We start from the raw sequence: 27,815 nt of genomic DNA, 5'->3' as shown, positions 1-27,815 counted from the left end.
TCTTTAGATTTCTTTAAAATGAGCTTTTGCAATTCTACCAGGTAAACTGCAAAAAGGAAATTCTGCCTTACACAAATTCTGGCCCCAGCAAAGCCCGAGTTCCTTTTTACAGCAATAATCTCTTTCATTGAAGTTTACCTTTAAGTAAGATCAATTTGTCACACATCATCCACAGGACCTGGTTTAAATATTATTTATTTCATATATTTTTTGAAAAGTATGTGCAAACCTGTATGTGCCTCATATCTAAATAAACTAAAGAATAATTTGGCTTAACCCTTCACACCCTAACATCAGTATGCATATTCTCCATACAGTTCCCTATACATTTCCTAAGGGCCTAGCAAGGAGAACGTGTTCAACAATCACAAGCTTTTTCACTTGGTGATCATTTCCTCATTCTTATGACCTTCACATTGAATTTAGGGATGATATCGCAAGGAGAGACTGAATGCTGGTCACTCTTAGGGGTTGAAGGGCTAACATACTTAGAGAGTGCTCTTGTAACGTAAATAAAATTCCTCAAAACAATTTCCTAATCGTTTCAAATCTACGTAAAAAACTGTATTTAAAAAAAAAAAAAAAAAAAAAAAAAAAAAAAAAAAAAGAAGCACGTATGATGTTTATCCTTCTGTGTTGAAAAAATAGTCATACATTCCATGTTGCAATAGGAATGGCTGGTTATCTACAATTTAGCTCCAAACATCGACCGAGTATCTTCCCTTTGCACTGAGTTTCTTTACATAATCAGCTGCCTCATTTTCAGACATGCTACCATTTTCTTTGACGATTGTCAGCAGTATGTTGTGCACATCACGTGCCATGTTTCGAGCATCACTAAAATAAAGAAGTTGAATAGTTAAACTGTTGATCATGTACTTCCTATTTTTTCCCAAATTACTTACATCTTGGTGTGTCTAATGCATTACTCTTATACCATAAAATCAAACTAAATCAACAAACCTTTCTTTAATGAAAAAAATAGATTGCGTGTTGTCTGTTTTATAGGTCAAATATGACATCAAAATGTGGCAAGAACAGAAAGGTAGCACACCATACAGAGCTAAATGTGTCATTGACATTCTCACTAAATATTGAATCAGATGTCTTGTGTGATAAATTACTGAACAGAGCCACTGCAACATTGACTCTATTTGTTTCATATGATGAAAAAAGAAAATTGTTTTTAATGGTGAGATTATCAATGCATCTGTCCTCCAATAGATCATGAGTAAGAACCAATCAAAATGCCTGTGTAATAACTTATAATAATAGAAATATATAAATACTAATAATAACTAATAACAAATAATAGAGATCTGTAAATTACTATACATATAATTTGAAACAACACCCTAAAATGCTCCTTTCATTGGCCAATCTTTGTAAGTGTAATTTCACCAATGCAAGCTTGAGCTGAGAAAAGTTACCATAGATTGTCTTTGGTAGTTTTTATCAAATCTTCTCTTGTCATCAGTTATTCATAGTTTGTTGAGGAAAATCATTTTGTTTTCAAAATTGTACCCAACTCCAACTGATTCCCAAATTTGTGTGGTCTATTTATATAAAAAAGCTTTGACATCAGGTCCAACTTCTTAGAATTACAGTACTTTGATTTGCTGATTTTTCATTTTGAGTTGATTTGCTTTTTCTCAAACTGTGATATCACTCAAATAAAAGTTCCTTACCCACAAACGTAGATGTGGCCTCCACTATTTAATATGTTCCAAATATTCTCCTTATTCTCTGTCATTTGATTGGTAACATAGACCTTCTTCTCCTGTAAATATAACAAAGTGAAAAAACATTACACCAAGCTGCTCTCCTTGGCTGCACTCAGCATATAAGGATAAGCAACCAGTCTTGTTCTTTGACCTTTTGACCCTTAAGAGTGATTATTATCTAATTTCTCCTCACAATATCACCCTTGAATCAATCAATCACATCACAAGAATAAAGGAAATGATCACCAACTAAAGAGGCTCTGCTTACAAAACAAATTCTCCTTATCAGCACCTTAGCAAATGTATAGAGAAGAGTACAGAGAATATGTATACTGACATTGTGATGTAGCAGTTTAAATACCACTAATGAGTTTGTGTAAGGTAAATTAGCCTAATCGACATAAGACAATAGACAGCACCATAATAAGAAATTACCTGATCTCTGGAAAAAGCCACATGCAATTTTGAAATGGTACCATCTTGTGTATATGACGACAGCTCATCCTCATAGATGTAGTCTTCACTTTTTTTGCGGCAGCCAAAGAACAACTCCATGTTACCAATTTGTTTTCCTGAAGAAAAAAGGTTGCCACTTCCTCAGTTAACATAGTCTTAAGACAGACATATCTAATTAACCCCTAAACTTCCAATTTTAAGTTATTAACATGTAACTTCTTCCCATAATATCTATACATTATGCAGCAAACAGATAATGAGAATTCCCAAACTAATCAAAAAGAATTTATCTCAGTCCAACATCAAATTCTTGTAACGAATTTACAAGGATATTTGTAGCAGCTGGAGAGGAAAATAAACAATTAGATCTTGGGAGTGAAAGGGCTAATCATTCAATATGATCAGTTGAATTGTTTTGGTGATAGTTCCCAAGATAAACCATTAAGCAACTGTTAAAGATGGATTTTAACCTTACAGTTGTCATGACAGAGTGTAGCAAGTACAGCTGTTTATAAAATAATTCAAATAGTATGCGTGCTCTGATTGGCCATAAAACCATTTTACATGAGCATATGTAAATATGGTTTTTGTTCCTCTTTCATTAGTTATTTTATAAAAGACCGCTTCGTGTCGTGGTTTCCTACGCTTATCTCATGTTCTCCCGACCTCCTGCGTGTTTACATCAGGCTATGTAAACACAGAAACCATTTTACATTTCTTCAATATCACATCATTCAGACAAAAAGACTGATGCAACTCACTAGACAAACAAAATTATATAATCTTTATGTTTGGGAACATTAAGTTGATTGTTTCTAACCAACTGAAAACTAGCAGTCTATGCATAACAAAATCATAATCAACTGAAGACAGTTACTCCATTGTCTAAGAAGGTCAGGCTAACCCTTTCACTCTCATGAACCCAGAGCTCTTGCTCCAGAGTCCACAGCCCTGACCTGATAGTAGGTGTTCATTAACCCTATATACCCTGAGAGTGATAAGCATCTAATTTCTCCTTGCTGTATCACCCCTGAATCACTCATTAAGGTCAAAAGAATAAAGAAAATGATCACCAACTAAAGAAGCTTTTGATTGTTAAACAAATTCTCCTTGTCAGCACCTTAAGAAATGTATAGAGAACAGTATGGAGAATATGCATACTGATGTTAGGGTGTAAAGGGTTAATCTTTCTTCCAACTAAACATTCCTTTCCAGCATAGAGCAACAAGTTACTGACCATTCTGTTTCTGGACATGCCTATCCTGTATAAATCCTCTGAAAGGGGCAAAGCCAGTTCCAGGACCCACCATGACAACAGGGGTCACTGATTTGAATGGTAGACGAAACTGTGTTTTACGAACAAAGATAGGTACACAAACATTTTCCAGGTCTGCAACAAAATAACAAATTTTTGGTGTAAGCATAGAGTAAATGGTATCAGATTTGGGGAGAGAGATGTTTCTCAGAAATTTTCCAACAATAATTTTTTTGAAAGGTTTTAACTTTTGGCATATTCTGGAAATCAGTTAGTTCAGGAAAAGATTTGAGGTAGCCAAGGCTTAGAAGAAAAAATTCATACAATAACTGAAGGAATTGATCTTGATAATGGACTTTTGACACTTGGCAAGATAGTCACTAAGGTAGTATGACCAACCATGTTAGAGTGCTTGGGCACTTTTACACTCTTTTCAACCCTACACCTTTTCAGTGTTTCTCACAACTAGACTTTAATCCATTAAATAATAATATGGTTTAATTTACATTACCCTGAGGCTTCTTGGTGGCAAGCCAGTTGGTAGCAACACCTTTCTGTACTCGACCAGTGGATGTGTTCCACCTTACAAGTACAGCAGTAATGTGAATTGAGGTGGGATACATCTACAAGAAAATTAACACGCAAACTTTGCAGGTTAGCTCAAGTCCTCAATTGCAATAGCAAGTTATTCTTGAAAAAAATGTCTACTATATACAATTTGGCAAGCATTACTTTTTTTTAAAAGGTACATATCAGAAAGTACATGCCCAAGCCATGTTATGTAAGGTAGGTGCGAAATGACTACAATTCTCTGTCACCTGTTAACATAAGTACTTCAAATGCAAATGTTTGTTATTTTACCTTTGGTGATGATGATATCGAGTAGTAACGGCACTGCAATCGAGGTAAAAGCTCCAACAAGTGATCCAGAGGTGGCTTGAGAGAGGAAAGATCTTCTAAGACAGCTACAACATGCCGGTGTGGAGTAAGAACCCAATCTTGATATTGTTTCTATTGAGAAATGTAAACACAAATACCTTTTCAACCTTTGCAAGCAATCAACTATTTCTATTTAGCTTTATTCACTATAAGTAAAGGCTGAATGAATGCAAGTAGGTTTAACATTCCCCAGTCAAACACTAAAATATTTTTTTATTGTATGAATGGAGGTGTAGGATACACCCCAGTCAAATAATGAATGAGTAATCCTTACAACCTTGTAACCCTTTGACCCTTAGAGTGACTAGCATCTAATTTCTCCTTACAATATCACCTGCTGAAACACACATTAGGGTCACAAGAATAAACAAAATGATCACCAACAACAAAAGATCTTGACTGTTAAACAAATTCCCTTTGTCGGTACCTTAGGAAATGTAAAAAGAACAGCATGGAAAATTTGTATAAGGTGTAATCAGGGGATGATTACAATTCATTCGAAGGTGTGAAAAAAAGAAAACTACCTTTGCCTCCTCTGTTGTATCAGTAATGTTCATGAGGAACTCCTTGTGTTCAAAATCCTTGGCATATTCTGCTAGTTCTCTCAACACATGAGTCTTGACTACACTGGCAATGTCTACATAGTGCAGCAAGGCAGTGCGATATGTTGTGGGGCAAGGAAAAGGATGTTTCTTAGGTGAGTCCTCTGAAAACATAAGAATCACAGCAAGTTTATTGAGTGTAAATGACGTTACCATTAACCTATAGATGACATGCAGCAGGGCAGTGAAATATGTTAAGGGGCAAGAAAAAGGATGTTTCCTAGGTGAGTCCTCTGAAACATAAACAATTACAGCAAGTTTACTATGAGTATAAATGATGTTGCCATTAACCTATTAATGACATGCAGCAGGGTAGTGCAATATGTTGTGGGGGCAAGGAAAAGGATGTTTTTTAGGTAAGTCCTATGAAACATAGCAATCACAGCAAGGTTATTGTTTGTATAAATTATGTTACCATAACCTATAAATGACATTACCATTAACCCTTTAACTTCCATGAGTGACCAAGACAGAATTTCTCTTCACAAAATCAAAACAATATCAAGCAGACAAGTGATGAGAATAAAGAAAAATATTGATTACAAATAGGGGATTCTTAGTTGATCCAATAACAAATTCTCCAAAATAACATCGCAAGAACTATATGGCTGACAATAAAAAGAATTACTAATAAGATCTTGGGAGTTAAAAAGGGTCCACAACATCTTGCTTTTTTATCATGGAAAACAAGTAGATACCATTTTGCCATGGGTCTGTACCATAACAGATCACAGAAAATGTGAAAATGTTGTAATAACACCAGTGGCACACTCAGCTGTGCTTCACATGCCACTCTTTTGTTCCTAATGCAATTTGACATCATCTGAGATCTATTACTGAACAGATGCACAGCAACATGGAATCTATCTGTTATAATTCTCCATCCATTTGCTATCTGCAATGAGGATTTGACAGAGAGGCTGCAAGTAGTATCGAGGAAAGGGGGAGGAAATCTCTGAAGTTTTTTGCTCATAAATTCAAACAAGTAATATCAAACCAGCAAGAAGTAACAAAATTGAGATTTTAGAGAGGGTTGTAAAGCGAAGCAATTTCGTATGCCTTTAAATAAATTAAAAGGATACGACATTGCTGCATCTCACAACCCACAACTACTCATAAAGATCATTCAAAATAGTTGGGCTCCTAAAGATATACTAGCAGGGGTGTCATAAATGCAAACAAATAATATCAAACAAGCAAGAAGTAACAAAATTGCAATTTTAGAGAGGACTGTAAAGCGCAGCAATTTCATATGCCTTCAAATCAATTTAAAGGATATGACATTGCTGCATCTTACAATCCACAACTGCACATAAAGATGTCCATCAAAATATTTGTGCTTGTAAAGATATACCAGCAGGGTTATAAGATAATCTTAGACCACAATAGACCATTTAAATGATTCTCTTTCCCAGTGTCTTAAGACTGATAATCCAATGATTCGTAACCCTTGAAATTAAATCTCAAAGGCTATGATATCATAAGACTTTCCTGCCTAAAAACGATCCATGAAGATGTTGGCCTCAATGTTCTTCCTCTAATACTATAAGTATCAGATATGTTGGTTGAAGGAAGAGCGCTCAGTCATTAATCTTTCTGACAAGTTCTTAGCATGCCTATGAGTACATGATAACTTATCTTTAGAATGGGCAAAGATATTTGCTTAGTTAGTCAAAGGCATGTGTCTTCATCCTTTAGCTCCTAGAGGTGATTAACATCTTATTTCTCCCTTTGATATATCTTACAACATCCATCACACAGTTACCGGTAATTGGAATACTCAAACTTATCAGGTAAAAGTTATTTTCTTGACCTAACACCAAATTCATGTAACTAATTTACAAGGGAACATGAAGTAGCTAGAGGGGAGAATTCTCAAGACACGTAACTTTAAACTTGATATAGAAAATAAAAAATAAAATTTACCAGCACTGCAACACTTTGAATAAATAAAAAACAATTTTAGCACTAGGAGAGTTTTAAAAAGTCAACAATTTTGCTTCATCAAAGTATTTTTATCTTTCTAGAAAAACTACGGGAGTTAACTTTCAATCCTACTTCAGGGCGTGAAACACGCCCGATACAGGCGCCAACGCGACTAAATTTTTCCACTTTGGCTACCAACCTGAAAATTAGCCGCCAAATTGGCGACTAGAATGTTTCATCATAACTTTACCAAGAGATATAGTGAATTAAAAAGATTTGCAAAGATAAATCCGCGGCAAACTTCCTCGTTAAGTTTGTTTCCAAAACGCAGCACATGCATCTCGATCGATAACTAGACGCCATCTTGGATTAAGGTGAGCTTGAACGTTGTATACCATGCATCCTAGTGTCCACTTGTAGCACGTGAAAGATCTTTCCCTTAACTTAATTTTGGAGGGTCTATCTAGAACGCTGACAGCGTAAAAAAGGTCTTGTTTGTCTTTGAAAGTGGTGACTAACTTTTTTTGAATTGGCTACCACTTTGAAGAATTTAGGAGCCAAGTGGCTTTCAGAAAAAAAAATTAATTTCACGCCCTGTACTTTGCTTGATCGCATGAGCCACAAAGATCATCCCTTGACCCTTAACAAAGACTAGCATCTAATTTCTCCTTACAATATCACCCCTGATTCACATATTATGGTCATGAGAACAAAGGAAATGTTCACAAACTAAAGATACTCTTAATTGTCAAACAAATTCTCTCTGTCAGCACCTCAAGAATGTATGGAGAACATTAAGGAGAATATCCACTCTGATGTTAGGGTACAAAGGATTACTGAAAAGTACTACTAAAGCACTAGTGTCACTTTTTATTATGGAAAACAAACTTTTGACTGAATTCAATTGTGTTGATCAATGCTGCGAACCAAAGAAAGCAAAGGTGACAAGGAGTTTTGATAGAATTTCAGTAGTTGTATATTAATTAACTTCTCACCATCTGTATTGTTCAGTGAAACCACTGCGTCAAGATCCACATTCAAGAGGTTTCCTAGTTTCTCCACAAGTTCTGGATCATTCATGGGATAAACAGCAACATGGTCTCCCGCATCATACCTTGGTTGAATAACACATTCTAATTAAGAACATGCCAAGGAGAGCAAGAGAGCAACACATTCTATGAAGGAGTTTGCACATTCATGGCCTCTTTCTGTCCACTCTAACCCTAATACTGACTGTTGGCTTCATTGATCTGCCAATATGGGTTTGGAAGGAATACCTTTGCTTTATCCCATAGCAACTAATAGTCATTTATAACAATAGGCTTTCATGTATAAGAGCAAAAGGGGAACACATATCTTAAAAAATGCATGTACAGGTTAATGATAGAAAACATACTTGATCTTGGAGCCAGTGATATCAAGTTCAATGTGCATACAGGATCGTTCACCAGCTTTGTGCAGTTCCCGATTCACTAGAACCTTAGCCATGAATGGGTTCTTAGCATCAAAGGGCCTGAAAACAAGAACAGATTATCCATAAGCTTTGAGCCATAAACTCTAACATCAAGCTCATCATTTAAGAACAGACTGCAACAAAATTATGACCAATTTCCTGTCTGCACTTACGGTCTTTGAGTGATGTACGATTTCAGTTTATTCATTTCTCCAGTATAAATTTTGTCCTCTGGAAAATCCTTAAGAACTTCAAGTCTGAATTGTCGATCAATGCAAGAAGATAGTCTCCTGAAAAATATAAATTATACACATAAGTTATGTCAGATAAAGTATATCGTTTTCCCATTTTTAAGAGGGGGTTTGGGGTCAGGGCTGTTTCTGCTGAATCAAACATCTCCCAATTAAAGATATCTGGAGTTTGACAATCTTGTGGTACTTGGCACCTAAGACATATTTGACAGTTTTTCAATTTTTCAAAGGATCAAAAGGTTACCCCCAGAGTCATGAGTCATCTTGGGCAATGAGGTGCAACTGCTACCAGAAAGCACATCTCATAACCCTCACACTGAAAAGCGTCACCCAAAAAAAAATCTCAAAAAACAAAAAAAAGTATAATATTACAGACATAACAAACAAATTTGTTCTAGTAGAAATGTACCTCTTGATTTCTCTGACATCAATGTTATATTTGCTTAAAACTGCAGGCCAGAATGCTTCCCTCCATCGTACAAAGTCTTCTTCCAAACTTAGAAAATATGAAAAAAATAAAAACATTATTAGCTAACCTTAAGGGACAAAAGGCCTCAGAGCCTGACGATTTGTTATTTTTGTTCTAGAACAGAATACAATTGGTAGTAACTAGTTTACTAGCAACCCCCCATGTATAAATTTGTATGCAAGGATAACTTTCTGCTCTCTTTTGAACTTACTTTCCATCATCATCTCCCTCTCCCTTCTCAAATACTCTTACAGCCCCCATCTCTTCCAGCCGTTTGTCCACAAATCTCCCCATTGCATTGTAATGTTCATAGGTTTTATTACCAAGGCCAAAGACCTAATATTCAGAAAAATAATTAGGAACAGACTAGCTACATTAATGGTACTAATAAAACCATTTGTAATAGTTAACTAGCGGAACTTTTCCTTAATCTAGAACATCTCTCCCATCTTTTTACTCATTCTTAAGGCCTATTTACACGGCACGACTTTGTCGCATGCGACAAGCTTACGACAGGCCTACGACATGACTTAAGAGTCGTAAGCGAGTTGTAGGTTTGATTTACACGAAACAATTCGTGTCGTAAGCCTGTCGTAAGCTTGTCGCATGCGACAAAGTCGTACCGTGTAAATAGGCCCTTAAGATCCATTTGTTAAGTGTTCCTTGACTTGACGAGGAATCTGAGAGATTTTTCTCTAAAAATCAACCATCCTCCCATTTCCAACAAAAACATGCAGGTCTGCTCTTTTCATTTTATACATTATTTCAGTTTTTATTATATAATTAGCTTGATCAATGCAACTATCAGTGGTTTGCCCCAAGATATGAGGGGATGGGGAGATTGGCCACCCACACGAAATTGACCAAGAGGGCCCCCTGAGTAGGAATTTTGGTATTTATGGACCACTTCAGGGTCAGGAATTTGACCTGGCTGCCATCTTGGAAGGCTGGGTGAAACTGGAAATAAGAGTCATTTGCCATCTTAGAAGTTACCCTACAAAATTTGTTTATTGAAATTGGTATACAATCTCTTTGGACCCTAGGAATGGAATTTCAATATATAATGGATACCTATGAGTAAGAAAACTGATTTTGAAAACTTGAAAATGTCAATTCCCCTCCCCCTCCTCATCCTGAGGCAAACCATCAACAGGTGCATACAGTCGAACCTCATTATCTGCACTCATTGGGACTAGACCAAATAGTCCTGATAATCAAGTGACCCGATAATCAACAATATGAATATTAGTGAGGAACAAACATTTGTGATGCTGTGTAGCTTGTTTATCTTGCATAACATACCAAACGAGCTAATAGAGCTTGAAATCTCACTTAACAACAAAGAAACTCTAAGCCAATCAGACCGAGGGCTGCTTTTGATTTTTGAAAGCAAAACAAACTCGCCTTTACTTCACTTTTCAACACTGTAGTTTTAAAAAGAATATGGCTACGAATCTTGATCATGACCAATAAATATTCATAACAAAATTAGGGCCAGAGGAAAAGTCCAGATAATCAAGGTTCAACTGTAATACACACAGCCTGAAATGTACACCCTGTAATCATGGTTACATTCTATAGTTCCCACAGTATCCTTATCAATTGTGTTTGAGAATTATTGTTCTCCTTCAGATGCTTACTGCATAACTAAGGCAATCCAGGTCATCCCTGTCATTCTGTAACCATTCATAGAACTCTTGAGCGTTATCTGTAGGATCTCCTTCACCATATGTAGCCATAACAAATATCGCCATTGAATTCTCTATTTCTCCCATGCGAGCAAGTTCCTCCTATAAAAACAAACATATTCATTTAAAATGAACTTCTCACTGAAAATATCAGGAAGGGTGAATTTCTTTACTCTTTAAATTCCAGAAGTGATTTACATGTAACTTCTCCCTATAATATCCACACATTATCCAGCAAACAGGTAATGAGAATACTCAAACTTATCAGGTAGAAGTTTTTATCTCCATCTAACCCAAATATTCTTGTAACTAATTTACAAGGAAATGTTCAGGGAGAATAAACGATCAGATCATTAGAGTAAGTGGCTCTGCAAAGATGTTAGCTCACCAAAACGTGTTTATCAAATATTATTTTAAACTTACTATGTCACACTCTTCAGGGTCCAAGACAAGAGCTTTTAATCCATAGCGTTGAGCATCTTTTGATAAGCGGCCGGCAAACTCTTCTGCTGTCCCAGTTTGCGAACCATAGAAGATTGCTAATGATTTTCCCTAGAAAGCAAGCAGAATTTAATGCATATTTCCACAACAGTGAATTAATATTTATAGTAACACAACACAGCACTAGCATGGCATATTTACTCACAGATTTTTTCATTTTTCCAATAAAACTTGTATCATCTTGAGAAATCTTGGTAGTGGGCCTGTACAAACAGGAAAAAGCTGCTGAAATTTGAAATTTGGAGACGGAACACTATATTTAGGTCTTACGTGCGATTGCAGTGAGCCTTGTCAGCAATTTGTGCCAGCCTACATCTACTGCTACTCCTAAATTCATACGACGCACTAGTAATTAACAGAAGTTCGTAAACTCAAAACGTCTTTAAAATATTCCCAGGAGTACTCCAATAAAAAGAATGACATATGTCAACAACACAAAATGTAAATTGCAACCGGCTTAAGCTCAAGCAAAACTGCACATATTCCTGTCTCCCACAAGATGAAAGGTTAAAATGACTCTATACTTGAATATCACTGCACCCTAAATAAAACAAATTCAGGGTAATCGGGAAAACTTACGCTAAGACCAACTTCTGTGTGAGAGCGGCAGTCTCTGCTTTCTTTTTGCGTCCACAAAACCAATACAATAAAACGCCGATGACTGAAGCGAACAGGACGATATCAACCGTTCCAACTAAGGGCTTTTCTGCTACATCAGCTGTAGACATGACTGATCCCTAAAGATTCACTTATTTTAAGCTCGAGCCAATTTTAAACTGATTTCCCAAACACAGACCGTCCCTAATCTCGGTAACTTCGCTAAATACTTACGTAAGGAGCATCAAGTGAACCAGCGCTTTGCATTGTGGATAAGATTTACTCACGCAAAGATACTGGAACCCAGTTCCGCCCCACCCTCGCCTGGTTATCTAAGGAATATACCACTCGGTGAAAAGTGCTTATCGCGCGCGCTTATTGGCTAATTTGGTAGCGAATAGCAAGTACTATTCACCTACACTTCGGTGAATGATTAATAATTTGTATATACTAAAACGGAAAATAGCGTTGAACGCGCGCTCCGATTGGCTACTCAAACTCCAAATATCCTTTGCTATTCACCTCCGAGCAACGCGCACTGGATTTCCGCCCGGAAATATTGCAATCGTTGCAGGAATAAATCAGTGAAATCATCTTTTTGTATTGAAAAAAACTCACTGTTTTAGCATAAAATACCGTGACAACTATTTGCGCTTCGGTAGATATCCACCACTAACCACCTCCACTTCGGGTGAATAGTTGTTAATAGAGAAGGAATGAATACCGCCACGATTTAAGCTTCATTCAAATAAACTATTGAACTTATCTTTAAAGGCTATGTTATTAACAAAACTGCGTCCTGCTGTCGGAGACTTTGATTCGTGCGTGATACATGTCAGATGATGAGTGTGAACATTATGTCAAGAGGTAGAAGCACCGCCTTAAGTGATTTTGGAACATTGATCGGTTTACATGATCAAAGCAACCTTGAATGTCCTTTTAAATCAGTACTTACCAGCAACCAATCACAATGTAGAGAATATCTTATAAGAGAGTGATTTCTTACAAATTTTGCAGAGTAGCTTTTTACACACCCGTCGTACAGAAGCGAATACGAGAGTGGAATAAAACAGTTTGATTGAGTCTAGTTCGTTAGAATTCTCTCCCTAGTAATCAGAGCAAAGTTTACGAAACTGCTTACACAACAATAATAACGCGCTGTCTGTGAATTTCGGCTCCAAATAACAGACAACCTCATAATTATAAGGTGTTAAAAAGAAAGAAAAGAGGACACTTGCGTTTTAGTCTAAAAGTATTGAGTAAAACAAAGCCTGAATAGAAGACTGCTATGGAGACAAGTGACTGTTGGGAAATAGTTATATGACTAGCGAGGAGTAAAATACCGAACGCTCAGAAACGAGATGCAGTGAACATTGTAAACATTACATTTGTTTGTTTCAGAGGCTACGTCTTTCTAAAAGGAGGAGTCACACCGTGAGTACCGACCTGACCGTTATGTTGACATCCTTGCTGCGTATTTCTTGAATTAACCTTTTCTCGGAAAAGAACTGAAAGATGCATGCCTTGTAAATTATTCAGACTCGCACTTTTTCGTCACCTGGCCCTGGTTGCTCAAAGGGTGGATAACGCTTATCCACTGGATAAACCTCTATCTGTTAGTTAGCGCATTACACTTTGCTAACACTCATCCGCTGGATAGCGATTTATCCAATGGATGGTGTTATCGTTAGCGTTAGCTTTGGGTGTTTAACGTTATATGATTAGTGTTAGCGCTAGTTAAACAACTGGGACCTGAATTGTTGAGCTTGTAGGGGGAGGGTAGTCTTGGACACTTCAGTATACACTCCAGTAACGCCCTTAAGTTTGTGACCTTTTTATGCAAAGGAAGAGGAAACAGAGAGGAAGGTTCGCGGTCTGGGCCTTGAGATATCTAAACCGAAGTGGGCTCTTTACGCCCTAATATCAGTAAGCATATTCTCCATACTGTTCTCTACACATTTCTTGAGATACTGACAAGGAGAATTTGTTTAACAGTCAAGAGCTCTTTTAGTTGGTGATCATTTTTTTTTATTCTCGTGACCTTAATCTATGTTTCAGGGGTAATACTGTAAAGAGAAATTAGATGCTGATCACTCTAACCTGTCAAAGGGTTAAGTTCCTTACGGATACTACCTCGAACTGACATCTACTTTCCGAGACGTCCACATGAAGGTTAACCTAAAGACGATGTTCAAATTGAAAGCAATGTGACGGCGAAGAGCGAGCAGGTAATTAAATTTCAATGAAAAACCACTTCGAAAGAGAAGAAAATTGTATTTCTTGAGCAATAATTTACCGGCGCAGGCGATTTCTATTCAAACTTAGCTTGCCACAATAAACAGAACCGTTGTATAATTTTTTAGCTAACACGCAAAGCGTTGCTCTCTGTCCCTTATTTCCTCTCAATTACTTTTCAAACCTTTACATTTTGACATAAGCATATATATTCTCTAAACTGCTCTCTATATATTCACTATGGGAATAGCAAGAAGAATTTGTTGAACAATCAAGAGCTTTTTTAAATGGCGATCATTTCCTTTAGTCTCGTGACCGTCATGTTTGATTCAAAAGAGATGCTGTGAGGAGACATTGGATACCAATCACTCGGTGTGAAAGAGTTAAAGAGTGAAAGGGTTTATCACGTCTTAAGTTTAATTTACTCTTCTAGCTTAGTTTAGACCGACAGCTAACTGAAACATTAACAAATTTATCATCACAGTCAAATGGGAGAATTGAAAGGGACTCCTGCCCTTCTAGTAAAAGTTTATCGGATTGGTTGGAACCCAGATCTTCTGCGTGAAATACAACTGGTTTCCTTTGGTTAAGCACCATAGTCTTCATTCGGTAAATGTTTCCTGAAATAATGAAGCCTTTGAATGTTGTCGGCGACATCGTTTTCCAGATTTTTATTGGCCTTTTGCAGTTGTTGATAAAACTGACGCTTACACAGCTCACTAAGAAAGAGTTAGGAAAACAAAAACGAACGTGAATGACAGTTTATATGCGCAGAACAGATAACATTTCATGTCAGATGCGCACACAAGCTGAACAAGTTTCTATTCTACGTTAGGGCACCCTGACTACTCCACTTTAAAATCACTGCTGATCCTTGCGATCAGATTGGCCCTCAGCAGTGCGATTTATTCATAAATCGAAATCCTCTTTTTGCACTAAATCGCACCTTTTTCATATTGAAATTCTGCTCAGTTCAGTATACATCAAATTTCCTTCGACGTATGATAAATGAAATGAACGATCGACCTTTATGTACCCGGACTTGCTACTTACTTGCCACGAACGAAATAGACCCTTTACAAATGTTATAAAATAACAGTACGGAATGAACAGTTTAGACCCATTGGATCATCGCAAATTACCCTTATTTCACAAATCTTCTAGATAGGGTTAATGCTCCAAGAAGTGTTAGAAGTGAATAATGTTTCTACAACATGAATGAAAGCCCTAAGGGAATCTTAAGATAACTCAACCCTGCCATCCCACAACTTGAGATTTGAACGCCTCTTCCCCTACTTAATGAAAGTATTGCGTGACATGCTAAAGATTCAAGACCTATTTCTCCCAAATGACGAGAGCGTTGTGTGATATCCTAAAGAAACGAGAGCTAAATCTCCCAATTTATGAGAGTGTTGCATGACATCCGGCGCTGGAATGGAGACTACTGGATTCGTGGACTATTCCTAAGAATTTGTCGTTATATCTGGACCGGATATGATGCCAATACTAAGCCCCAGTTGATGTTTTGCCAGAATCTCTCTTGCTCTGATTGATAGTATATAAAAATTGCCAGGAGAATTTACGTACTGAACACTCGTGGGAGTCGAAGAGTCAAACCACGGAAACGTCAAACCCCACTTAAGACCCTTTTGAACCGCTTCAACCAAACCCAAGTCTATGGCGGAACAGTCAAACCTAATATTTTAGTTTGTCAATTCTCTAACAAGAGTAAAAACCAAAGCAATAAAAGAAAAAACCGAAATTAATTTCAAAATCTTACCAGATTGAGAGTCCTCCAGTTTTCTCGCTTCATCAGGTAATGGTAGAGAATTTAGTCTCAAAACACAATACGCCACCAGCACAAAAAATAGTTTCCACTGCGCCTTGGAGTAGAACACGACTAGCATAGCAACGTAATGGGTCGCCATGTTTCCATGCCAGTTGATGGTAAAAACTTTGAAGGTTTCTTGCTGTTTTACGACATTTATTTTGTTGACTTAACTGGTTACATGTTAGTTCTTAAACACTTCAGTTGTTAGAATCAATATTCCACTAGGTCACTTGAGTGGCACCTGCAGACAAAGGACAATGCACGCTATTTACTGACATAAAAGTCAATTATTCATTAGACTTGTAACCCCTTCAGCAAGTAAAAACCTAGCCTTCCGTAGTCTCTCATTTTTACTGCTGCAGGACGCACGTTTTTCCGCCCGCGGGAAGATTTGAGACGAGTTTGGGAGAGATTTGCCAGGAGTCTGGCACTAATAATCAGTGCTTACCAGGTTCTCACAAGAAAAAAAGGAAAGATCAACATTGAGCACACAGAAGCTCGGTTATTGTGCCGTTCTCTTTGTTATAAAAGCTTTACTTTTTTATCCAAATCGATATGTGGAAATCGTCTCTAGCTTGCTTACAGTCACATCAGCAATCTGCTGAGGGCGTTACTCTCGCCCTGTTCACTCTTGCTCATGCCCCTCAACATCTCCCCCTCCACATCCCTCACACACTATACTTACACCTGTCGTTGTTGTTATAGCTGTTGTTGTTGTCTGTTTGTTTGTTTTTTTTTATAGAAGGCACCTGTGGAATACACAGGGGACTTATCAGATAGGGTTTGCAGTGGACTTATCAGATAGGGTTCATCGATTTATGTAACAGTCAAGGAAGATGCATGCAGTTTGTTTGAAAAGCGAATAAGGTAAAATAGATTAACTATTTCAATCAAACCACCATTGAATTCTTACGGTGATTTCAAATAGCCAGATACGTGGATAAATCGTCTTGCAAGTGCTGCAAGTATGTGCAGAAGCCTATTGCGCAACGTTGATTGAATACTTGTACAACTTGTAGACTGTTACATAACAACTCCTTCCTTCTTACTGGCTTTTCGTTAATCCGTTACACTACCACTTGATCGGAGAAAACTCTTCAGCTGCGAAAGCGCCGGGTCTTCTCTTACCTGTAAAAAATTTTTCGTCCTGTGTTTTGTGTTTTATCCGTTTCCTCTCATCATCTGACTACAAGACTTTGTTTAAAACTTTAAGGAGAATTTTAGTACTGATCACCCACTTTTCTGCTTCTCAGCTGAGCCCGCTCTGCGATCGCATATTAGCGGTATGCGGTATCCGACAAAGGGGACAGCCTCAAAATCAATATTATTTTTAAATTTCTTGAATTTCAAAATGACTTCAGACTGAAAAGGAAGTTTTTCCTGTTTGAGTCTTTTTTGTTCTTCGCAAAAACGAAGTGTAGTCTACATTGATATCTACTGATAAGGCCTTCACCCGATACATATGCTTCAAAATTTTGCACCTTTGTGTAGCGTCTGGTGAACCTCACGGAGGAAATGACTTGGCACGAATGACGGTAACATTATTGCAGTTGTAATGGACTTTGTTCCTGCATTTCTTCGTTGGAATAATGGAATATTATGAACCACAAAATATTCAGCTGAATGGTTTTACGCCTATCAATCCAGACGAGAATTTAACTGCAGGTCCATCTGTCGACCGGTACGGTTTTGTCGGAGATCACAAACAAGCCTCGTAAGTCTACCTGTGTTTAATTTATGTTAATGTAGTTCAAAATAACTTTCTGCAGTCGAAAGAGCTTACATGGGTGGAACGTAAGGCTTGGTAAGTGTGTAATAGCTCTTTTGTATGGTGATTTCTGTCAGTCGACTGCAATCTTGTTAAACGTAGGAATATTCAAAATAAGTCAGGGCGCATTTAGAGCAGGGGGGGGGGTGGGTAGGGACACAATCGAAATTATACGGCTCTTATAAAGATTTTGTCAATTAAAATTAAGTTAGATAACGGTGGGAGCTTTTTAAACCAAGACTGTGCCTTTTACATATTTGCCTAAGCTCTAAGCTATGTTAGCACGTAGAGTGGTATGTTGCTTGCACCAATTGGATCACTGCATTAGGGTATGTATCTCACACTAATCATATCACAGCATTTGGATATCTTGCACCAATCACTGCATCAAGGGTATGTATCTGGCACCAATCATATCACAGCATTTGGATATCTTGCACCAATGAGAGTGTTTGGGTATTGTTTTCTCGGAAATGGAATGGAATCAGGGGGCTATCCACAAAGAATGATATTATCCATACATTTTGGCTCATTTGATGAGTATAATGGTTTGTGGCCTGCATGAGAGTGTTGTTATTCGATGTCGAGAATTATTGGGGTATGAAAGGTTCGCATTTAACCTTTTTGTACCAATTTTAAGTTAAAACATGTTTTTTCCATTCCTTTACTTAACTCACCCTCCAAACAGCTTACATTCCATCACGTACCTAGAAAACAACGTCCAAAGTCCAATCTGAACATACCCAATCATTGCACCACATAAACATTAGGCAATTCTTCACATGCCTGAGCTGTATTCCATCAATCAAATTCAATTTTGCCAAATAAGACTTCTCTCCATTATGTGTCATTTCCTCGTAAACAACCTGCATTTAATCACGTATCCTAACCACTTTGTCTAACCCTACTGAAAAAAATCCTCATGAAACCAAATACTACTAATAGTGAATTTTCCACTCAATTCTCCCGTGCTTTGAGTTTTTCTAAAAATAAAATTGGCTTTCAGCTTTCTTGGACTTAATCCAATAACATGTTAATTCCTCATAAAAAACCTGCATTTTATCATTTTTATCATGTATTTCACACATAGAGGGTATAGTCCAGATAGGAGCCCTCTTTGAAATATTATCCTTTTGTCGTATTCAATGTAACTTCACTTATTCAAGATCACACTATATCTTTGGTTAAGGTCTATTGGAGATACAACAGAGTTTCAGTTTGCTTTTCTTAATAAAATTACATGGAATTATATTTTTGAGGCAACTAACTGCAGACAAATAAATTTATTTTCTCTCTGTTAGAGGAAGGGTAGAAAACATACTCCCTTTTGCAACCTTTATTTGGTCTTATCAAGCAATGCGCTCTCTCTTCAGTGGGGAATAGATGGCATTGTGCGATGAGACCAAACAACAGTTGGGAAGGAGACAACATTAAGTGTGGCACTGATGCATTTTGTTTTTGCTTGGAAGTATTAAGACAATAGCGACAATAGACCACAAAATACCTTTGCAGGTTCAGATAAATTAGGTTTTTCTTTCTTTCTCTAAGGGTGAAGTAATGCAATATTTTCATCCATTTGAAAGTAATGTTCTTTTTCTGTTACAAAAATGAAAACATTATGTACACAAAGTGCCCCATCATAACTTGCCCAGCTGAAAAAATAACTCTTGCATGCTATGCATGCCTATTTTTTTGAAAGTTGGCAACCTAAAACCACAAAATGGTCACCAAAATAAGATTTTGGCTGTCATGAAGAAAGGTAAAAAAGGAAACATGAAGAGGAGATGGAAGTGCCATATTACATAATTTTTTATGTGATGTTTATCGTCACCTTTTCTTCCCAAAATAGTGGCCAAAAATAAAATTCTAGCTGGCACAAGGAAAGAAAAGATGTACCTTTAAAGAGAATATGGAAGTGCTTTGTTACATAATTTTTTAATGTGATGTGTAATCCACCTTTTATTTTTCAGAAACAGTAAAACTAGTTTACCCATTGAAGTTATAAGACAACGAGAGTTGAAATGGGTGCACATGTTTGATGACTGGGATAAATGGATGAACAAAAAGTTCTCAAAGGTCAGTTTGAACCGAGGGGAGTGCAATTTGGTTTGAAATAATATGCATGATTTAAAAAAAAAACACATGCACATTTGCATATTTGTTTTGAAATTTCAAATTTAATTTCCAACAAGTCTCTTCACAAGACATAAGATATTGAGAAATTGTCAGGTTTTTTTGGTTTTTTCAAGAAAATGATTAGGAGCATGAAGCTGAGTTTACTTTGATGTACTTTATAATCATGCAACTAGGTGAAGGAAAGATGCCGCAAAGGTATTCCTTCGTCAGTTCGTGGGAGGGCTTGGCAGCACTTATCAGGCAGTGCCGATCTAAAGAAGAAAAATGAAGGAAGGTTCCAAGTATGTTGGAAGGCAACTGCCAGATATATTTTAGTCTCACTATTTTTTAATTTTAATGTTGCTTTCTAGTAGAACTTTATAAGTCACCTTTTTGTAATTAAAGATGGCTTTGAAGCTTGTAGTGGCCAGATGGTTAGTGTGCTGGACTCTGGGTATAGAGGTTGTAGTTTAAGACCTTGCTTGGTCATTGTGTTGTGTTCTTGGGCAAAACACTTAAATTTAACAATGCCTCTCTCCACTCAGGAGTATAAATGGATACTTCCAAATTATCAGGGAAGCCTGATGAATTGCTAGGGGTGACCATGTGATGGACTGGCATCCAATTTAGGAGGGAGTAACAATATTCTAAGTTGCTTCATGCCATGGAAGCTGGGATGAAGCCACTTAGCTTGAGTACAGACTTCACATTTTAATTTGAAGTTTGCAATTGACATATGACATAGTTCACTTGGGGCTTAAGGCCATATCATGGTTTTGGTAGCTTTCTTGTTAAGAAGGCAAATGTGTCAGAAGGTAGAAGTGTTTACATGAAACTCAGATGTCAAATATCTTGTAAAAAATTTGTATTCAGATAAATGAATGAGTTGCAAACTCTCATAACTAACAAACAGCATTCTTGTAGAATCTTATATTTTTGTATATACAGGTATTTGTTTGTAAATTCTCTCTTACCGGTCCAGATGGCTTCAAAAAATTGGTCATCAATCACACCATTTCTATTTCTTAGGATTATTTGTAGGGCAGTACAGTGTAGAAATCATGCTATCTTGCAATAAAAGTTTGTTTATGAAATGGTCAAATTAGATATGAGAATTAAAATATTTTGACTTATTCTAGGAACTAGTTATGAAAGAATCCTCACAATGGCAGGATGTGATTACTAAAGATCTAAGCAGAACCTTCCCATTTCATGAGATGTTTTGTGAAAAGGATGGGTTGGGGCAAAAGGATTTATTCGACATCTTGAAAGCTTATGCAGAATATGACACAGAGACAGGATACTGTCAGGTAGAATTAATAGTCTTGTTTTTTTTTCAACTTCCTGTGGTGAAATTTAAGCATGATTTTTAAACCTGATGAATTATTCATCTGCTGTGTTTTGCACAGGCAATGGCTCCAGTTGCAGCAGTGCTTTTAATGCACATGACAGCAGAGGTGAGCCATGAGTTTAAACAATTCTGCATTTAGTTACTATATTAATTTTATAAAATGGGTTAAGTAAAAAATTGAGGCAGGAGTCTTGTGGGAATTTTCTAACAATCAATAGTTTCTTTAGTTGGTGATCATTTAAACTTTTGTTAACATTTTGACCTATGAAACTTAACCTCTCACCTCTACCCTACAGGAAGCCTTCTGGTGTTTGGTTAAAATTTGTGAAAGCTACATTCCTGGATACTACAAGCCCAAATTAGTAAGTCAAAACAAATCACTTTAAAATATCATCAATTGGCTTTTGAGTTAAAGGCTTTCAGTGAAAAGGGAGACATCCTAAGGAGCTAATGAGAACTCAAATTGAAAACAAGCAAACTGCATAAAGCACATGATAAGGTTTTTTATCTACTTGATCAAAAGGAGAGGGGAAGGGGGGTGTAAGTGTTATCCAGACCTATCACAAAGGAAAGTTAGGAAAAATCAATGCAATCTAGGATTACTTTCAGCTCTCAATTGAAATTGCTCCAACAACATCTAAATAGTTATTTTCACTGAAATGCAGGAAGCTGTTAAATTGGACGGGGCCATCTTTGGTGGTCTGTTGGAAAAAACTGCACCTCATATTGCGAAACATATGGTAGGTATTTTACATTCAATTTGTTATATTAATGACAATTTGTCACATTCAATATTTTTAAGCATGAATTATACGTAGGCCAGAAATAATGTGAGTAAAAGGAAAGAACTCATCATCTTTGGATGTGACTTTGACCAAGTTCTATTTGTTAAAAGAATAGAAAAGCCAAAAAGGACATGCCAAGCTTCAGAAGATACTGTGTTTGCTTTATTTATTGATTGTGCTTATTAAAAAATCCTAACCATGCACACACATTTTTTATCTTTCAGGAAAAACACCACATAGACCCTTTGATGTACATGACAGAATGGTTTATGTGTCTCTTGGCTAGGTGAGAGTCGTTAACTCTCAAGATCTGATTGTTCGTTCTCTCCTGTAGCTGCTACAGATTTCCTTGTAAATTAGGTACAAGAATTTGTTGTTAAGTCAAGATAACAACCTCTACCTGATAAGTTTGAGTATTCCCATTACCTGTTTGATGGATAAGATATGAGAATTATAGGGAGAAGTTGCATGTTAATCACCTCTGGGAGTTAAAAGGGAGTCTTCTTAGTCCAAGGTCTGTTCAATCTATATTTGAATTATTTTCCAGGAACCTCCCATTTGCCACTGTACTTCGAGTATGGGACATGTTTTTTTGTGAAGGTTTGTGTTCTCGATCTCTGAGTTTTGTTTCACTTGTTAGCTTTCTTTTGAATTAACTGGTTTACAGATGAGATTGATGAAGTGAGGGCCTTTGGCTATATGGTTTGATTATGTCCTTATTGTCTCATTTTGCTTGATGATAAGGGAGGTGGGCTCCATGTCCATGTTGGGATGTGGAGTACTTTTAATGCAGGAATGTATGCATGTCAATAAATTTAGTAACACAGAATTCAAACAAACAGCTAAAACAAACTTAATTTAAGGAGGGTAACACACAACTGTAATTCAACTGATATAGTAGTGGCCCTCAATCCTAAAAGTACAATAATTAGAATTAAATGTATTTGAGGATAATAAAACTGGTTGACAGGTCTATAAGACTGTAAGCTAAAAACTAGATAAAATGAAATATGCCACTTGGGTCAGGTTAAATCGCATTTGGACTGAAATGTTCTACTTCATCATAGCTTGTTAAAAAATATTTGTCAAGGGCCTCTCTGAAAGAAGCAACTGTTGTTGCCTTTGTCTTTTGGTTAATGTGTAGTTGGTTCCACAATCTTGTCGCAGATAAGCTAAAGGTCCTCCCATCCTCAGTTTCATGATTGAAATGAGGGTAGGCAAGATTTAGTTTATTGTAACGATCAGTTCATGTGTGTAGGTCTGCATTCACAATTCTTTTTCATTGGAAACAAGGGTGAATTTCTCAGCTTAATTGATATTTGGATTGAATATGAAGTTGTCATAGCTTGGCATTTTTTTTTCATTATTTAGTTAAGGTAGTCAAATTTAATTTGAGAAGAATTAAAGTGAAAACTGTATTCTATTTTATTCTTTCCTTTAGGACCAAAAGTGCTCTTCAGAACTACTCTGGCAATGATGAAATCAGCACTTACGCCTAGAGATCTTCAGCGTTGTCCAGGGTAAGATGAAAAACCATGTTGCTGCATGATGCAAGGGGAGATGAAAAGTGGATGTTTCTGTGTTTTATTGGCCATTGAAAACTGATTCATGCATATAATTTGTACATAATCTAAATTGAATCTAAGTTTAACACTGCAATGCAAAAGATCTTTTTTTGCATAAAACAGAACCTGCAAACAGGTTTCATGATAAAGATGACTATTCAAAATAAAGATTTCAAAGCTAGTGTAGTGGTTAGTTTCCTTGTTGTCTGGTCTCTTTTGGTGATCAGTAAATAACTGTCAACAGGCTCTTTGAGACAAACCAAAGGCTCAGGAACTTACCAAAGAACTTAATGCAAGAAGATTCCCTGATACCAGTGGTAAGGCAACTGAAAGACCAGTTAATTTTGTACACCTGTAATTTTACAATCCTTTTTTTAACTTGGCAACTTACCTGCAAGTGAAGACACAATACAAAGAGTATGAGGAGTAACTCTGATATTTAAACTGTTTTAATTTGTTGTTTTGATCATTTTAGATAATAACTGGAATTAGCATTATTGTTTACTTGGCATCACCTCCAATATTTTACTTAAAATGCTTTAAAAGAACCAAGATCAGAAATCACATGTAATTACAAAGACTTATTAAGCCACAGTTACACCACTCATACACAAAGCTAAAGGAGCTTGGTTGTCCTGTGCTGTGACCAAGTTGCAATTGGATTTAGTCTTGAATCTGATTGGTTGTTAATGTGGTGCAAATTTTCTGGACCAATCATAAAGCAAAGAAAAGCAAATCAAAAGTAGTTTCTTTTCACATTCAATTGGGAATTGCTCTGACTAGAGAAACACCAAAATAAAGCAAAAGGGAACCAGGATGATTGAGGATGGATGGAAAAGACTGACATGGTATACAAACAACCTGGTACTTAACCCTTTAACTCCCAGAAGTGATTAACATGCAACCTCTCCCCACAATATCCATACCTTATCCAGCAAAGAGATAATGAGAATACTCAAACTTATCAGGTAGAGGTTGCTGTCTTGATCTAACACCAAATTCTCACATATAATCTACAAGGAAATGTGTAGCAGCTACAGGGGAGAATTAGCAATCAGATTTCAGGAGATAAAGGGTTAACACTAGGCCAAAATCTAATGCATACTTTTTAACTTTTTACCAGTCTCTTAGTTTGAAGCTCACCAAGAAAGACCTTCAGAGGGAACATACACATCAGGCATCTAAAGGACCAAAATGATGCCACGCAATAAAAGGAGAGAATTTTTGAGCAGTAAAATTCATTTTTGATCAGTACAGGGAGGTACTAAGTTCTCACTTACCCTGCTATGATTATTTGACTTAAACAAGAGAAGAAATTTTCATATGTTAAATATTTTTAACAGGTATTTACAAAGAATAGGGAACACATTGAATGTAATCCCTACCTTTGTAGCCACCAACAAAAACACAAAATTTCCCAAACCTGGACATAAACATCAACAACAGTAGCATACATTGTACACTACCTGTCCACTGTCACAATTCTATCTACAAATGCTTTTCATTCAAATAATTCATTCTTGTGTTTTTAAGTTACCTTGTTCCTCTGAATACCAAAGTTCCATTTTCCTGCATAGACACCTCATACAACCCACATTTCCTCTATTCAATCAAAAACATCTGCTTAAAAACTGTTTACAGAGCCCAGTTTACAACATCAACTCAGTTGATAAAATCAAATTAACTGTTTATATCCCCAACCTCCCCCCACCCCTCACCGATGAGACTTACCCCATTTAGTTTTGGGTTGTCATGTTAATGTTTGCGAGTATTTTTCAGTAGTTTTGAATTTCTTTTTGGTTCAGCTGCCATACCCAGGGTTCAGAGAATAATGGAAAAAAGAAAACTTATTTCAAATTATTCACTGAGTTGTCTTAAGGCAAGGATTGTGATTACCACTTCCCAGTTTTGTGAAGTGGTATCTTAACCAAGTTCATTCAATGTGCAGTGTTTGTCCACATTTAATGCTCTATTCTTAACACCAACATCAGGGATTGTTTGATGAGTTAGGGATAACTGTTGATAAAATTTTAGAAATGTGTTCTATTTATTTTGTGGCCAAAGAGGATTACCTTTGTCATTAATTTTTTATCATTGTGCTTTCTCAAACATTAAATTGGTATTTTTCATCTTTTTTAATGTACAGTGCTGTAAATGAATATTTTGTAGCAAATTTTGTTATTCTTGAGCCTCCATTTTCATAAACTATGAGCAGGCCATCATTATTAGTGCAGCAGGATGCTGGTGTCTCAGCCCACAGGAAGATTTGAGACAACTTGGTAAGGGGTTTGCCAAGGCCTCTTGCTGGTTTGTGTTTCTCACAGCTTGTTATTTCTGTGGGTAAAGTAACACTCATGCTGAAGCCTGAAGGGCAGGCCATCATTTTTACTCTTCTGCTGCAAGTTAGCTCCATAATCCTCTTTGGTTAACAGTATTTATTGATTATTCATAAATTAAGGTCATATGTCTTACTTTAGGTCAAATGAAAAATGTGTAAGAAAATATGGTAGACAGTTGTTGCTAAATTGTTCCCACTTATTTGGAGTATGATGTGACAGCATTTATAAAGGTCTGTAATGATTCAGTGTAACATTATTTTGAAGTACAGAAAAAAATTTAACAAACCGATTCCATATTGCCGTCTGTTCAGTAGTAGATCACAGATGACGTCAAAATGTGGTAAGTACACAAACATAGCACATAAGTCACAGGCAAGTGTGTCACTGATGTACTCACCACATTCTGACATCTTCCTTGTTCTGTTACTGTACAGACCCACAGCAACATGTAAATTTTTTTTATCCTAGATATGATAAAACAGCAAAATGTTGTTAATGGCGACATCATATTTGGGTCTGTCCTTCAATAGATCATAAGTAAGAACCAGTTAAGTCTCTAACTCCCAGATTAAATTTGAAATTCTCCTTACTCTCAACCATACAATTCCAATTGTGTTAGTTCAGAGAATTTAGTATCGGATCAACTTATTATACTCCAAATTAATATTTTACTTTATTTTCATCACTTATCTAGTCAACATTGTATTAATATTGTAAGGAGAAATTCAGGTTAATGAAGGTTTACTAGATTTGTGATGTAGTGACAGAAGATTAGGGATGAAAGTTTGTAATCTTGTTACTTGATATTTTACACTCGTAATTTAAGATTTGTCACTTTTAAACTTCTGGCAATTTATTACCACATAGTGGTCTTTGTATTAAAATGAAAACCACTCATTAAGTATGTCAGACTCTATAGTTATAAAGAGTTATATGATATTGAAAATAGCAAAATTTGGAACCAGACATTTTTGATCATTGACTGCTGTAAGCAAAATGTAAGTAATCATTTAAACACCTTAAAGTTAAAGCATATTTATGAGTAAATGATATTTTGCAAGGAAAATTTAATATACTGATTTTTAGTAAATGAGTTTTTGTGCACAGTTGAGTTCTCATTTGTTAATTCCCCATGAGCAACAAACTTATCTTCTTCAAACCCTAAACTATTGCGAGACAAAGTTTCAGGATAAAGTACCATGCAAGTCCCTCTTCATGCATCTTAGATCCCATTCACATCAAAGTCTAGACATGTGTTAGCCCTTTACACCCCAACATCAGTATGAATATTCTCCATACTGTTCTCTACAACAAGGGGGAATTTGTTCAACAATAAAGGGCTTCTTTAGTTGGTGATCATTTCCTTTATCTTGTGACCTTAAAGTGAGATTCAGGGGTGACATTGTAAGGAGAAAATAGAGAGTAGTCACTTTTAGCCTCTATGATCCCTCACCCTCTCTAAAGAAAAAGAGGAAAATACCGAAGATATTCCAATGGAATTACCAACTAAGAAAACTCAGGGTCGGCCAGGGTTTTTGGGTATTCGGTATTCAGGAGCGTTTTAAATCGGGTATACGGTATATTGCAGCTTAAATATGGGTATTCAGTATATCACTTTCTTTGAATTTCAGGTATAAAGTATTCAAAGCTTCGATTATTTTGGGGTATATTTGGAGGAATTTGGGGTATTTTGGGGTATTTTGTCGATTTTTTTTCGGGTATATTGGTATTCCACTACCCCCCCTGGCCGACCCTGAAAACTATATTCCATTGTTATTTTGACAGATCTGCAAAGCTTTTTTCCTTGGTTGCAAGACATTGGGGCAGAAGGTTCAAACCTATTGGCTTCTGTTTGAGTTATAATATTTTTAGGTGTTATAGTTTGGACATGGGAACTTTCATCTTTCTCTTTAGCAATAACCATATTCCTATGGAATACCAAAGCAGGGGTGTAGCCTTTTCAAT

General features: G+C 36.5%; 3 protein-coding genes across 5 annotated transcripts; 1 reads left to right on the top strand and 2 right to left on the bottom strand.

The window, feature by feature from the left end:
• Window positions 1–179: 179 nt before the first annotated feature.
• On the bottom strand, window positions 180–12,131 carry LOC113679284 (NADPH--cytochrome P450 reductase). 2 transcript variants are annotated; one of them, XM_089189728.1, is made up of 16 exons: window positions 11,844–12,131; window positions 11,410–11,467; window positions 11,187–11,315; window positions 10,716–10,865; window positions 9,287–9,411; window positions 9,016–9,102; window positions 8,529–8,645; window positions 8,299–8,415; window positions 7,898–8,016; window positions 4,899–5,080; window positions 4,297–4,446; window positions 3,947–4,058; window positions 3,418–3,570; window positions 2,160–2,296; window positions 1,689–1,780; window positions 180–837 (listed from the first exon to the last, which is right to left on the bottom strand). In XM_089189728.1, the coding sequence occupies exons 1-16, from the start codon at window positions 11,990–11,992 to the stop codon at window positions 693–695; spliced, it is 2,022 nt and encodes a 673-aa protein (XP_089045854.1). In that variant the 5' UTR covers window positions 11,993–12,131; the 3' UTR covers window positions 180–692. The 2 variants fall into 2 exon arrangements, with proteins under 2 accessions (XP_089045854.1, XP_089045855.1); XM_089189729.1 differs by lacking the exon at window positions 11,410–11,467 and having other exon boundaries at window positions 11,844–12,104.
• Window positions 12,132–13,866: 1,735 nt separating this feature from the next.
• LOC113679500 (uncharacterized) lies at window positions 13,867–16,159 on the bottom strand. Its single transcript, XM_027196469.2, has 2 exons — window positions 15,877–16,159; window positions 13,867–14,815 (listed from the first exon to the last, which is right to left on the bottom strand). Exons 1-2 carry the CDS (start codon window positions 16,022–16,024, stop codon window positions 14,526–14,528), a joined length of 438 nt encoding a protein of 145 aa, XP_027052270.1. The 5' UTR covers window positions 16,025–16,159; the 3' UTR covers window positions 13,867–14,525.
• Window positions 16,160–17,223: 1,064 nt separating this feature from the next.
• On the top strand, window positions 17,224–26,956 carry LOC113679392 (TBC1 domain family member 10A). Of its 2 annotated transcripts, XM_027196347.2 has the most exons (12): window positions 17,224–17,641; window positions 19,666–19,771; window positions 20,005–20,112; window positions 20,950–21,120; window positions 21,220–21,267; window positions 21,458–21,523; window positions 21,827–21,901; window positions 22,171–22,232; window positions 22,494–22,546; window positions 23,388–23,466; window positions 23,756–23,828; window positions 24,635–26,956. In XM_027196347.2, exons 1-12 carry the CDS (start codon window positions 17,517–17,519, stop codon window positions 24,707–24,709), a joined length of 1,041 nt encoding a protein of 346 aa, XP_027052148.2. In that variant the 5' UTR covers window positions 17,224–17,516; the 3' UTR covers window positions 24,710–26,956. The 2 variants fall into 2 exon arrangements, with proteins under 2 accessions (XP_027052148.2, XP_027052156.2); XM_027196355.2 differs by lacking the exon at window positions 23,756–23,828 and having other exon boundaries at window positions 17,242–17,641.
• The last annotated feature ends 859 nt before the right edge of the window (window positions 26,957–27,815 follow it).

Source organism: Pocillopora damicornis, chromosome 12 (assembly GCF_964200805.1).
Source record: "Pocillopora damicornis chromosome 12, jaPocDami1.2, whole genome shotgun sequence".
In the NCBI taxonomy this organism is placed as follows: Eukaryota; Metazoa; Cnidaria; class Anthozoa; order Scleractinia; family Pocilloporidae; genus Pocillopora; species Pocillopora damicornis.
This window is presented reverse-complemented; position numbering and strand designations above follow the sequence as displayed.

Excerpts from the sequence above, each read along its gene's own strand:
- LOC113679284 (XM_089189728.1), bottom strand. The coding sequence starts at position 11,992 with ATGTCTACAGCTGATGTAGCAGAAAAGCCCTTAGTTGGAACGGTTGAT. Across the intron at positions 8,416-8,528 it reads TCGTACATCACTCAAAGACC|GCCCTTTGATGCTAAGAACC; the intron begins GTAAGTGCAGAC and ends TCTTGTTTTCAG. Across the intron at positions 2,297-3,417 it reads GCATGTCCAGAAACAGAATG|GAAAACAAATTGGTAACATG; the intron begins GTCAGTAACTTG and ends TTTTTTCTTCAG.
- LOC113679500 (XM_027196469.2), bottom strand. The coding sequence starts at position 16,024 with ATGGCGACCCATTACGTTGCTATGCTAGTCGTGTTCTACTCCAAGGCG. Across the intron at positions 14,816-15,876 it reads ACTGGAGGACTCTCAATCTG|TGAGCTGTGTAAGCGTCAGT; the intron begins GTAAGATTTTGA and ends ACTCTTTCTTAG.
- LOC113679392 (XM_027196347.2), top strand. The coding sequence starts at position 17,517 with ATGGAATATTATGAACCACAAAATATTCAGCTGAATGGTTTTACGCCT. Across the intron at positions 17,642-19,665 it reads GGAGATCACAAACAAGCCTC|AAACAGTAAAACTAGTTTAC; the intron begins GTAAGTCTACCT and ends TTTATTTTTCAG. Across the intron at positions 21,902-22,170 it reads CTCATATTGCGAAACATATG|GAAAAACACCACATAGACCC; the intron begins GTAGGTATTTTA and ends TTTATCTTTCAG.